Genomic DNA, 13,755 nt, shown 5'->3' on the forward strand with positions numbered 1-13,755 from the left:
TCACACATACTTTATATGTTTAATCATTAAGATTTTGATGAAGGTTTCTAAAATGTAAAGTATTCAGTAGACACAATGGACTTTTTAAAAATATATGTTAAGTTAAGTGTTAAGTTAAGTTTATTTCATGGATTTTAATTGAATAAAAATGTTACTCAAAAGCACATAACATAAGTTAAATATGTATAGAGAAGATGTGTGACCACAGAGACAATGACGAAGAGGGGCAGCAACTTCTAAACAAAGTGCAGTTTCCTGTGAAACCCAGAAGAGGAAACAATTATTGAGGTGTTACCTTTGTTCCTGCTGCCTACTGCTGCTTTCACATTGAAACTGTAGGCTATACCTATAAGGCTTTACTATTTTAGAATTAAAACATTTTTATTCCCATCCAGGTCCAGATGTTATTTAATTTCTCTCTTTAACATCAAAGTCAAACTGTTAACGTGTCACAATAGCTTTGTAATGTTGATATATTGTAATAAACGACCACAGCCTGGGAAGTGCCATCAATAACATCAGTCTTTCTGCTATGTGTTTATATTATAATGACGTATAAATTCACATTTAATCAGTGTAATTGATAAATATTGTATGTTTGATAACCACGGATACAAACTTAAACAGACAAACTGCCACAGCTGAACCCCCTCCCACACACACACACACACACACACACTTCCTGTGAAACCCACCGCCACAGAAACAGCGAGCGCTCCGACTCGGACACCTACGATGCGTCACTTCTAAGAAACAAACAGAAGATGATGATTCAACTTCAGCTCAGCACTTTATTTTTACATGTCAGCGAAAAACTGAATACTGAAATTCAATAGTATTACATGGCTGCTACTTCGTTAAAGGGACATTGTGTAACTTCTCCTGTTATCTATTCACGAAAATCGATTATTTCGTTCAAAAGTATGTTTTCGAGGAGGAATGGAGCGTTACACTGATGCTGCATTCACCTGCAGTTGGGCAGACGGCCGTCGGTAACAAACAAGATGTCATTTTAGTCACAGAAGTCCAGAGAAAGCCGGTAAAACATGGGTCAGGTAAACAATACGACATCGCCATGACAACATACTGTCACGTGTATTGTTTTTGCCTCGTGCTGACGGACCACTGGTTTACATAGAGGCTTGTTTATGCCCTTACCTGCAGCGGCTGTCATCCGTCTGCTGTCTGCCCAATTTCACGTGAATGCAACATGAAAAATACGATTGAGTTGCTTGCGATATACAACCGCAACGCTAGATGGGAGGAATTCCTACACAATGTCCCTTTAATAATAATAAAATAGAAAAATACAGTACAATGAGACAGTTTGAGGTCACAGAGAGGTCGGTACGTTTATGAACCAGCAGTCTGAAGCTTCCTGTCCAAATACGTCAAAAACTGAGACGGTCACATGACAGTTTTCGACATTTAAAGGAGCATTATCGCAAATACAGCAGTAATAGCATAAAATAAGATGAAATATGCAAAAGATGGGTCGGGGGGAGCCATAACTAAATTTACAAAAAAAATCGCCGACAGTATAGTGTCCGTGGGGCAAATGCAGCATTTGTCTTTGTTATGATCCAAGCCGGCCCGGCGCTTGCTGCATTAAAATGCACTCGGAACTCGCAAATCGGACCCCCGAACCGGACAAATATGCAACAGTAAGTAATGTAGCAGTGTTAGGCTGCTCACAGTCACTGAATCGCTGGTAGAACACTTTGTCTCCACGTCCCTGTGTCTTTCTTCAGCTGTCCTCTCAGCGTTATTAAGGAGGAGGACGTTTCAGTTGCTGTTGTTGTCGTTGTTGTGGTTGTGCGCGACGTAGAGCTGCCGCTTCCACTAGCGAGTTTTCTTTTTCCCGCGATTGCACGTTCATTCAGCCTGGTGAGGGAGGAGGAGGGGGGGGGGGGGGAAGGAGGGGGGGGGGGGGAGGACTAAACGAGGCTGCTCTCTCTCTCTGACAGCTGCCCACTTGTTTATATCTGATAAGCTCCGCCTGGCTCCATCTAGTGGCCGAATTAAGGATTTGGATTTGCGATAATGCTCCTTTAAACAAATTTCACGTGTCAACATGGACGTCAAAAGATGATGTGGACCAAACTGCGTCCCGTACACTGCTCCTCCTCCATCAAGGCCAGAAGAGTCTTGGTCCTTTATGAGCTACGGTGTCTCCGGGGCAACGTGATCAACGTCTGGTCTTGACGACGACGACGAGTGATGTCACTGGTCGTCGTCATATGGCTATTTCCATGATGACATCGTCAGACGGTCGCTGTGTTTCGTCGGCCTGCAGCTCTGTAACACGAATAAAACAACACATGATGCCAAACTGGAAGACAAAGACAAAGAAGAAGAAGAAGCAGCAGCTCGTACCTCTCCTCCGGTCTCTGTAGATGAGTCCCAGGACGACGGTCGACAGCAGGTACGGCATCGCCACCACCAGGTGGCGCAGGACGGTGGCGGTCGACATCAGAGGCTCCTCCTGGTCACCAGGGGGCGCTGCAGAGAGGAGCGAGTCGTTGGTAGTTTGTTTTGTTCTTTTCTTTTCTTTAAAGGTACATTGTGTAGGAATTCCTCCCATCTAGCGTTGCGGTTGTAGATCACAAGCAACTCAATCGTATTTTTCATGCTGCATTCACTCGAAATTGGGCAGACGGCAGATGGATGACAGCCACTGCACGTAACGGCATAAACAAGCCTCTATGTAAACAAGTGGTCCGTCATCAAGAGGCAAAACAATACACGTGACAATATGTTGTCATGGCGATGTCGTATTGTTGACCTGACCCACGTTTTACCGTCTTTCTCTGGACTTCTGGTTTGTTACCGACGGCCGTCTGCCCGACTGCAGGTGAATGCAGCATCAGTGTAACGCTCCATTCCTCCTCACTGCGTTACCACGGAACAGCAAATTCAGAGCTAACCGGAACACTTCAGTTTGTTGATGGGGGGGGGGGGGGGGGATTACTGATTAAAGGGATAGTTCACTCAAAATTGAAATTTCATTATCATCATTATCTACTCACCCTCATGTTGACTAAGGGCTGGGAGAAGAGTCCTCCGTGCAAAAAGACACACCAAAAAACATCCAATTACCTCCATAGTGCTCGCCTGTAATGTCCCTCTTGTATTGAAGCCCAGACATGATAAATTGTTCCGTAAAAAATTAAATAAGTTTATATTTTAATCTTGTTTGTAGCGGACGCTCCCAGTGTCTCAGTTCACTGCTTTGCCTGTGTCTGTGCAAATCTTGCGTGATTTGCATTGAACAATTTCTCATGTCAGGGCTTCAATACTAGAGGGACATTACAGGCGAGCACTATGGAGGTATTTGGATGTTTTTTGGTGTGTCTTTTTGCACGGAGGACTCTGAAACTTCTCCCAACCCTTAGTCGACATGAGGGTGAGTAGATAATGAGTGAAATTTCGATTTTGAGTGAACTATCCCTTTAATGAAAAACATACTTTTGAACCAAATAATCGATTTTCCTGAATAGAGATAACAGGAGAAGTTACACAATGTCCCTTTAAATAGTTGTATCCGTCAGATTCCTCCTGACCTTTGACCTTCACCCAGCTGTCCGGTGACCCTTCCCCTCCTCCTGAGATGTTGCACCTGTAGAGTCCCTCGTCAGACCTGGAGATGTTGCGGATGGTCATGTCCCCCGTGGCGGAGCTGCTGCCGATGAAGACGCCATCTTTGTAGAAATCGGCCGAGACGGACGTTTCACCTTTGGTCCGGCAGCGAAGCGTCACGTCGTCGCCCTCGGCAACGGGACGGACCGGACTCTCCAGGAGCACAGCGCCGTCTGGTGGAGACAGTGGTCATGTGACCCCGTTTATTTTTTAAGTATGTAAAGGGATAGTTCAACATTTTTCACCATAATCCCTATAGTCATAGCAGTAGGTTCATGACCTTTATTTATCGGTGCAAGTTGTTTTGAGATCAGCGGGGCAGAGACGTGAGCTGCTCAGTGAACACAATGGAGGTGAACGGTGCAGGTCCCTCATCAAACTCATCAAATACACAATCCAACAACTCCACAACGCTCCTCTCCTCTCCTCTCCTTTCCTCTCTCCAATCCTCTTTCCTCTCCTCTCTCCTTTCCTGTCTCCTTTTCTCTCCCCTCTTTCCTTTCCTCTCTCATCTCTTCTCTAGTCTCCTCTCTCCCTTCCTCTCCTCTTTCCTCTCTCATCTCCGCTCACGTCTCCTTTCTCCTTTCCTCATTCCTCTCCTCTTTCCTCTCTCATCTCTTCTCTAGTCTCCTCTCTCCTCTCCTCTTTCCTCTCCCATCTCCTCTCTCGCCTCCTCTCTCCTTTCCCCTTTCCTCTCCTCTCTCCTCTCCTGTCTCCTCTCCTTTCTCTCTCTTCTCCTTTTCTCTGTCCTCTCCTCCTTCCTTTCCCATCTCCTCTCCCATCTCCTCTCTCCTCCCCTCTACTCTCATCTCATCTCCTCTCTCCTTTCCTGTCTCCTTCCCTCTCTCTCCTCTCCTCTCCTCTCCTCTCCTCTCCTCTCCTCTCCTCTCCTCTCCTCTCCTCTCTTTACCACGCTATACCATGTATGTAACATTACAAGACGGAGTTGTTTTTGAAGCAAAAGCATAAGTAGTTCAGAGTATTTGCTTCATCTGTTATAATGTTACATGATTATCTCATAGCGTGGTGAATGTGCAGGTCACAACTTGTCCACCAGAGCATTGTGGAGTTGTTGGATTGTGTATTTGATGAGTTTGATGAGGGAAACTTAGAAATACCGTTCACCTTCATTGTGGTCACTGAGCAGCTCACGTCTCTGCCCTGCTGATCTCAAAACAACTTGCACTGATAATTACTGTGAAGGTCATGAACCTACTGCTACGACTATAGGGAGAATCTCCCAAATGTTGAACTATCACTTTTATTTAACACATTTGTAGAACTAAAACCATTCCAGAGAAGTTTCACATCTTCTCTCTGGAGCATCAGGTCGGTGTCAGCCAATCAGAAGAGAGTAGGGATCTAAGCGTCTCTTCTGATTGGCTGACACACAATGAATCATCAGTGTCCAGAAAAACTCAACCAGACTGCATTTTGGTTTTGATTAAAAAACAAAAAATCCGTAAACCGCAATGTAAAAGTGAACTATATAGGATCAAATTAGGGTCAAAAAAACTTTATCAGTACCAGTGATAGTGACGCTGACGGTGCTGATGTTGATGTTGTTGGTGGTGGTGTTACTGTTGATGCTTCCTGGTCCAGTTTCACACCAGTAGACTCCAGTGTCTGTGCTGGGGTAGGCTGGAGAGACACGACAGGGCGACGGACACGAAGTCACCTGAAGGAAAACCACAAATAAGTTGCAGGTGAACGGTATTTTACACATAAACATCATCATCATCATCATCATCATCGTCCCACACAAACCTCTCCATCTGTCGCCCTCTTCGTCACTCTCCACTGAGTCCTCTCCTCCTCCTCTTCTTCCTCACAGCTCACATAGAAAGTGCCATATTTAAAGAACTGTAACCTTTTAGGGTTCAGAGAGACTGAGGAGGAAGAAATAACACACATTAACTGATCTAATGCGAATATAAACCACAATATTATAATAATATTTATTCATTTGGTCGATTAAAAAAAAGAAGAGACTGACAAAATGCATAGATTGGTCAGTAGCCTAATCCATGCAACCAAAATGTGTAGGCTGAAGCAATAGCTTATTGTGCCTATACCCTTTGTTGTACATAAGCTTTCCATTTACATAGGGAAAATAAAGAGCATTAAAACAAAAACAAACAACTATACCAGTATTATAATAATAATACTGTGTGAACTCACTCTCAGCTCCCGTTTCACCAGACTCCAAGGAGTTCATCACTAAATCTGAACGAATATCAAATGTCAATCAAGATTATCATTATAAAACAAAATATCACAAATAATATGGCAATAAAATAATATAATATAAAATGGTTGTTAAAAAACAAAACAAAAAACATTGTGGTTCACAAACTTTCAACAAAAAAGTACCATTTTGATTATAATTATTATTATCATCATTTTTTAAGCGTTGGTGTTTTGTAGTGATTCATGCAATCACAATCAATTCAAATGCATAAAAGAAAACACAATGTACATTTTGCATCGTTGTGTTACTTACAGAGAAGTAGAGAAAGAGCTGCCGCCTCCATCCTAACCTGCTGCAGACTGAGAGAGAGTGTGACAGAGAGAGTGTGACAGAGAGAGAGAGAGAGAGAGAGAGAGAGAGAGAGAGAGAGAGAGAGGTGGAGACAGACCACAGTTGCACAACCTGCAAACCCCATTGTGGTTACAGTAATCAATAAAGGTGGGTTGATGGTATAATTAATAATAGCTTATATTGAATTATGACACATTGATTAGCCAAAACACTGGATAGTTAAAAATATTTTCTTCCATTGTTTCATTTAACCATCAGTGAAAGTAAAAGGTCACAGATGAGACATAAAAGTTGGTGGGGGGTCAAAAGGTTATGAGAAATGTATGTAAAGTGTATTTATGTACATACATCATCAGAAAATACATATGTTACTACATATTACATGAATTATCAGCAAAATACTCCTTGAAAACATATCCTGAGGGAAAATACTACAACATTTCCATAAAACCTGTAGGCCTAATAGTTCTATAATAAATACATCAAACAGGTGCACACATTTGAGATAAAATAAAAATAAATAGATAAAAAAAACAGTTTTAAAACATAAAAAACTCGTTAAGTCGTTTAAAACTATATTTTCCCACCTTTATAATGCTAAAAATAGTGATTGTTTTACGATTGTCCACCTGTAGTTCTGTGTTTTCACCGTCATTCTCGCGACATCTTGTGGCCCAACGGGAGCATCGCAGCGAGGACTGCGGAACTCTCGCGATACTTGAGCGCGTCCAAAGGTTTTTCCCATGGACTCCAGTCAAAACAAACAGCGGCGGTTGGAAAGTTGGTTTTAATCCCAGAAGGAAGGAAAAAAAACTCGGTTTTAAAGTCGGTAAGAGACACGGACGAAGCAGATAACACGTCGAAACGTTAAGATTAAACCCTCTTTGTTTCATTTAAAGTAGTTTTATCAAGTTAAACGTTAATTTTATTGCAGTTTTTCCGCTCGTTTCAACGGTTTATGGAGCAGAGAGTGAGTGACAGGTGTTTTACCAGGTTATTGACCGATATCGAAACTATAACAGAAGTTTGTTTCCTTGTTTAATCCTCTGTATTATCAGGCACTATAATATGTCACGTGTATTTACATGTGAAAGAATAGCCTATATGACTTTTAATTTAAAATGTAAAAATGTTATAAACTGTTACAGCAGCTGGACATGACACCCTGATGAGGAAGAAGATGGCAGACAGCTGATGTGTGGTGGAGAGGAGGAGGAGGAAGAGGAGGATGAAGATGAGGAGGGTGAAGAAGCTGAGGGTGAACCGCAGCCAGCTGCTGTTTCTGTCCAGAGAAGAAGGAGGAGCAACATCTGGAAACTTCCAGAGAGAAGGAACGCTGCGAGTCGGACGACAGGACAGAGGTCACACACACACACACTGGGTTATCCTGTTTCATTTTAAAACCTTTATTTATTCAGAGAAGCAACAATTATCAACAAGTTACACAATATAGATAAATAGATAGATAGATAGATAGATAGATATACAGATAGATAGATAGATAGATAGATAGATAGATAGACAGATAGACAGATAGATAGATAGACAGATATACAGATAGATAGATAGATAGATAGATAGATAGATAGATAGATAGATAGATAGATAGACAGATACAGATAGATAGATAGATAGATAGATAGATAGATACAGTAGATAGATAGATATACAGATAGATAGATAGATAGATAGACAGATACAGATAGATAGATAGATAGATAGATAGATAGATAGATAGATAGATAGATAGACAGATAGATAGATAGATAGATAGACGGACAGACAGACAGACAGACAGACAGACAGACAGACAGATAGATAGATAGATAGATAGATAGATAGATAGATAGATAGATAGATAGACAGATATACAGATAGATAGATAGATAGATAGATAGATAGATAGATAGACAGATATACAGATAGATAGATAGATAGATAGATAGATAGATAGATAGATAGATAGATAGACAGACAGATATACAGATAGATAGATAGATAGATAGATAGATAGACAGATATACAGATAGATAGATAGATAGATAGATAGATAGACAGATATACAGATAGATAGATAGATAGATAGATAGATAGATAGACAGATATACAGATAGATAGATAGATAGATAGATAGATAGATAGATAGATAGATAGATAGACAGACAGATATACAGATAGATAGATAGATAGATAGACAGATATACAGATAGATAGATAGATAGATAGATAGATAGACAGATATACAGATAGATAGATAGATAGATAGATAGATAGATAGACAGATATACAGATAGATAGATAGATAGATAGATAGATAGATAGATAGACAGATAGATAGATAGATAGACAGATATACAGATAGATAGATAGATAGATATACAGATAGATAGATAGATAGATAGATAGACAGATATACAGATAGATAGATAGATAGACAGATATACAGATAGATAGATAGATAGATAGATAGACAGACAGATATACAGATAGATAGATAGATAGATAGATAGATAGATAGATAGATGAATTTATTTGTCCTTTACAAGGAAAATTGTTTTCACCATTGCGTACAGACCTCTTTTACATACAGTCTATGGTACAGACAGCCTCGAGAAGTGCAAATTACATTCATTTACATACATTCCCCCATCTCATACACCACAAATACATAGGGACATACAATAGGGACATAAAACATATAACATATGAGACCCCGCACCCCACATTTACATGTACATTCCTCATGGTTATATTTCAAAGGAGGTTAAATCGAAAGCAACTGGACTTAGTTATTTGTCTAACTAAGTCCAGTTGCTTTCGATTTAACCTCCTTTGAAATACTATGACCTGGGCAAATGAGAATATGCACCGGCTCTCATGGTTATGTTCTTTTCATTGACTTGTTTAGTTCAGCTATGGCAGATGGGATGAAGCTTTTGTTGAATTTTATTTTCTTCCAGGCCAGCGTTCTGTACAAACAATATAATGATACCGAATCCATAAAACAAAGTCAGAAACTAAAGCACGTTGAGCAGACACAAGGAAAAACAGCTCATAATTAACAGTCACAGCATCAGGGAAGACAGGTTTAGTCATTATAAAAAATAAACTCCACTGAAATATTCTGTTATATTTTCTGCTGCCTTGCTCAGCGGCTCCTCAGCGCTCTCCGTTTCCTTCGTCTATTTCCGTCCTCTGACTCAGTCTGACTTTAGTTCCTGGAAACTGTGTCTCTGTGTGATACACTCAGGACTGCAGCTCCTCTTCCTCCAGATGTTCGTTTCATCCACAGCTGCTCAAACTTACCGTATACTTTCCTTACTGGCTTGCTTGAGTCATTGTTTAAAAGGGATGGTTCAACATTTTGGCAAATCGGCCCATTGCCATAATCCCTATAGTCATAGCAGTAGGTTCGTTACCTTTAATTGTCGGTGCAAGCTGTTTTTAGAACGGCGGAGCAGAGCCGTGAGCTGCTCAGAGCTACGCTACGGAGGCTCATTATGGGATTTCTTGGTTTCCCTCATCAAACTCATCAAATACACAATCCAACAACTCCAAAACGCTCTGGTGGACAAGTTGTGACCTGCACATTCACCACGCTATGAGATAATAACACAACGTTACCAGACAGAGTTTGGAGAGGGAAATACAGAGACTGTTGATGAAAAACTGCTCCCAACGGGAATGCGCAACAGCGGTTTTGCATGAATTTCCCTCTAAAACAACTCTGTCTGGTAACGTTGTGTTATTATCTCATAGTGTGGTGAATGTGCAGGTCACAACTTGTCCACCAGAGCGTTGTGGAGTTGTTGGATTGTGTATTTGATGAGTTAAAGGTAACAACAATTAAAGGTAACGAACCTACTGCTATAGGGATTATGGCAATGGGCCAATTTGCCAAAATGTTGAACTATCCCTTTAAGTAATACTGTTTTATAGGCTGGCAATAAATAAATAAAATAAATGAACAAGCAGTAAATAAAGTTGAATAAAGTGACTGATGAACTCTCTCTGTCTCTGTGTCTCAGGTCTCAGTGAGCGGTTCTGTCGCCTCAGAGGAAACATGCTCTTCATCCTGAAGAAACAGGTCAGACTCAACGTTTATTATCAACAAGTTCATAATAATTGACCTTTATAACTCATTGATTCCATCCAGCTGTTTTACTGTATGACAAACATCTGTGGATTATGACACAATGTTAAAACCATTTCCTGTCCCTGTAGGAGCAGACAAAGAGACACACACTGACCACATGTGTGTGTGTGTGTGTGTGTCAGTGGTTGCGCTAGACTTTTTCGTCGCTGGTCATTTTGACTGACGGGGTCATAAAAATTCCGTCATAATCTATTTTTACCGGTCACTTTATTTAAAAAAAAAAAAAAAGATAACAATGCCATATTCAATTGCATTCAATTTTAATTCATATCAAGTCCAAACAAATTGAACAGAGAATGCTCCGGAGCAGAGTCTGCGTCAGAGCACATCTAACTGTGGGTCATCAGTGAATGCGGGGGTCACTTTCTGCCACTCAACATCTAAATACAACTTAAATACCTGATGATGACATCAGTTTTCTGTCAACAATCAACATGCTAACCCATGTGTTATACCAAAACATCCAAAGGAGCATGTTTTCACATAGGCATCACATAGTGCACTGGCGTTAGCTCTCTCTCTCTCTCTCTCTCTCTCTCTCTCTCTCTCTCTCTCTCTCTCTCTCTCTCTCTCTCTCTCTCTCTCTCTCTGTGTGTGCCTCTCATTTCTCTTTTACGCACGCACGCACGCAGCCATTGCGCATCACTGAAACAACTGAAGCTATAGACCACACAGCCAGATGCAGCACAAATTCAGACAGGACCAAACCCCACTCAGCTTTAAGTGTTATAAACAATGCCACGGCGGGCTAAATACATTAAAAGAAGGCTTAACGTTACCTTTGGAAGAGTTGTGCGCGGCGAGTGTGTGAAACGGTGATGTCCTACCCCCACCGCTCTACCTGTACCGAGACACACCGCTGTGTAGCTACAGCTACGTGACTTAACAGCTGACTACTGTCGGTCCCTCGGACACTGCAGATGAATCTCGCCCGTTAAATCATTATCGACCGTCATATTTGCACTGACACGACTCCCAGTCAACATTTAATCCACTTGTAATGTTTGGAGTTTGAATACTGCGGGGAAGCTTTCTGTCTTCTTCTCTGTTGTTAGTGTTTATGTGTGGCAGCACTAACAGCGCCACACACGCTCCACACAGGCCTGGGGTATGTACTACAGCGTTTTCTACTGAGCGCACCAGCCAGCTGTTAGTTTTTTTTTTTTTTTTTTTATCTAATTCTCACTGTAGTGACTTTGTGACATTGTATATGTTTTATAACGTTATCCACCGTTCCATTTATTGATTATTCCTTCATTGTAAACAAATGCACATGGCCAGACAGCCATGGTGTGAATTGCAATCTGTCAAAATGACGGATGGCCTCAAAATTTTTCCGTCACCGTTTTAAAAAAACGGTCAATGACGGAAAATATCCGGTTAACGCGACCCCTGGTGTGTGTGTGTCTACCGTATGTACACTGTGTCTTTATATATTTAACAAAACTCTCTAATATCTGTCTACCGGTATATATTAAACTCTATTTGTCCATTAACGTCTGCAAAACATTCCCATCGGCCCCAGCTGTGCACTGTGTGCTAACAGTTAGCATGCTAAGTTAACACACAAAGGATGGCGTAATACAAACATGACACCTGCGCATCGTTAGCATGTTAGCGTTGTTGTTGTTGTTGTGCGTGTGTGTTGCCATGGTGACGTCAGCATCTGGACCTTCTTTTTACAGTCTATGATCTGGACTAGAGAGCTGCTAGCATGGCTGTCGACTCCTAAACAGCTGTTTGGTGGCACTTTGTGTTGCATTGATTGTGTGAAAATAGCTGTATACACTTTGATTTTGATTTTTAAATTAATTTATGATGATCTTTTTTATGATGTTATGATATTTTTAGCATATTATTATGGATGTATGGCTGTATATTTAATTACTGAAGGTTTTTTTAATTAACTTTTCTCTCTGAACTGCACTTTGTTTAAGAGAAACACTATTTCATTTCTCTGTACTTGTGCTTGAGAAATGACAGTAAATCAGTCTAAGTATAAATATTATTGGTTTATACAATATAAGATTATTATTCTTGATTATTGGTATTTTCTATAAATAAACCTGATAAAAGTGTGTTAATACTTTGCAGGGCGGAGAGCTGGACGAGGTTTTGCTGCTGGAGAGATGTGAAGTCCTCAAACCTCCTGACGACAACAGACGACTGGTTGTTCGTATGTCACACACACACAGTGACACACACACACAACTTTTTTAGTTTAGGTAAATGTGATAAAACATGTGAGACATAAAAGTCGGTTGGGGTCAAAAGGTCAGATGTAATGTGTATTTATGTACACACATCACCAGTGAAAGAATAAATTACATTATTATTACATTATCAGCAAAAAACTGCGACAACATTTCCATAGAACTGTTAATAGTTTTATTAAAAATACTACATCAAACAAGTGCACATGTTTAAGATTGATTAAAAATAAATAAATAAACAGTTTAAAAACATAATAAACTCATTAAAATTAAAACGTGTGTGTGTGTGTTCAGGCTTCGAGAGCGGCGACCCTCCTGTGCTCCTGCAGTCCAGCAGCTCAGCGGAGTGTGTGTCCTGGCTCGTCGCCCTCAGAGACGCCAACACGGAGACTCTGAGGCGACGCATCACACACCTCAACACACTCATTAACACACACACAGCCTCCCGACACGCACACACACACACACACACTGCTGCTGCTGCTGCACTCTGCACCAGGGGAGAGACGGGCCGGCTGGAAAATGCTGGCGGCTCAGGTGAGTGTGTGTGTTCTAATTATCACTTTATCCATCAGTGTTTTATCACACATACTCTCATATTACTGTAAGGGATAGTTCAACATTTAGGCAAATTGGCCCATTGCCATAATCCCTGTAGTCATAGCAGTAGGTTCGTTACCTTTAATTGTCGGTGCAAGCTATTTTTAGAACGGCGGAGCAGAGCCGCGAGCTGCTCAGAGCTACGCTACGGAGGCTCATGGGATTTCTTGGTTTCCCTCATCAAACTCATGTAGTAGTAGTAATAGGTTTATAATGAAAGTAATGGCAAATAATGAAAGTAATGGCAAACAAACACTACATATCTCCAAAATCAGGCAGGTTTCCAGGATGCCAAGTAGCCTACCCATCTTAATGTAACAATAGCCGATGAGAACCGGTGTCAAAAAGGGAAAAAGGAGGGGGAAAAAAATCGATCACGGACTTTCATGATCGATTACCATGGCAACGAACGAAGCTTCGAAGCTTCGAATTTTTTGGGTCAGCCCTACTGGTAACGTTGTGTTATTATCTCATAGCGTGGTGAATGTGCAGGTCACAACTTGTCCACCAGAGCGTTGTGGAGTTGTTGGATTGTGTATTTGATGAGTTTGATGAGGGAAACCAAGAAATCCCATAATGAGCCTCCGTAGCGTAGCTCTGAGCAG

General features: G+C 41.0%; 2 protein-coding genes across 5 annotated transcripts in view; one reads left to right on the plus strand and one right to left on the minus strand.

Moving 5' to 3' along the window:
* Positions 1 to 2,131: 2,131 nt before the first annotated feature.
* LOC311002129 (uncharacterized protein) lies at positions 2,132 to 6,167 on the minus strand. Its single transcript, XM_083993374.1, has 7 exons — positions 6,143 to 6,167; positions 5,821 to 5,865; positions 5,407 to 5,528; positions 5,167 to 5,317; positions 3,564 to 3,812; positions 2,377 to 2,502; positions 2,132 to 2,298 (listed from the first exon to the last, which is right to left on the minus strand). Exons 2-7 carry the CDS (start codon positions 5,855 to 5,857, stop codon positions 2,237 to 2,239), a joined length of 747 nt encoding a protein of 248 aa, XP_083849500.1. The 5' UTR covers positions 5,858 to 5,865; positions 6,143 to 6,167; the 3' UTR covers positions 2,132 to 2,236.
* Positions 6,168 to 6,915: 748 nt separating this feature from the next.
* LOC311002105 (type II inositol 3,4-bisphosphate 4-phosphatase-like) overlaps positions 6,916 to 13,755 on the plus strand; it is a 47,200-nt gene continuing 40,360 nt past the window's right edge. For 2 of the 4 annotated variants that reach the window (XM_083993345.1, XM_083993342.1), the window contains exons 1-5: positions 6,916 to 7,010; positions 7,330 to 7,542; positions 10,210 to 10,268; positions 12,432 to 12,513; positions 12,845 to 13,087. In XM_083993345.1, coding sequence (XP_083849471.1) covers positions 7,410 to 7,542; positions 10,210 to 10,268; positions 12,432 to 12,513; positions 12,845 to 13,087 — 517 coding nt within the window. In that variant the 5' untranslated portion in view covers positions 6,916 to 7,010; positions 7,330 to 7,409. Of the gene's footprint in view, positions 7,011 to 7,031; positions 7,152 to 7,329; positions 7,543 to 10,209; positions 10,269 to 12,431; positions 12,514 to 12,844; positions 13,088 to 13,755 lie in introns of those variants that run through there. The other 2 variants (XM_083993343.1, XM_083993344.1) reach the window with 2 other exon arrangements.

This window comes from Trachurus trachurus, assembly GCF_905171665.1.
Source record: "Trachurus trachurus genome assembly, chromosome: 18".
NCBI lineage: Eukaryota > Metazoa > Chordata > Actinopteri > Carangiformes > Carangidae > Trachurus > Trachurus trachurus.

What these genes read in the sequence shown, in the direction of transcription:
- LOC311002129 (XM_083993374.1), bottom strand. Translation starts at nt 5,857, where the DNA reads ATGAACTCCTTGGAGTCTGGTGAAACGGGAGCTGAGA. An exon ending in TGGTGAAACGGGAGCTGAGA is followed by an intron (nt 5,529 to 5,820) that starts GTGAGTTCACAC and finishes CTTCCTCCTCAG; the next exon opens with TCTCTCTGAACCCTAAAAGG. An exon ending in CTACAGAGACCGGAGGAGAG is followed by an intron (nt 2,299 to 2,376) that starts GTACGAGCTGCT and finishes TTCGTGTTACAG; the next exon opens with AGCTGCAGGCCGACGAAACA.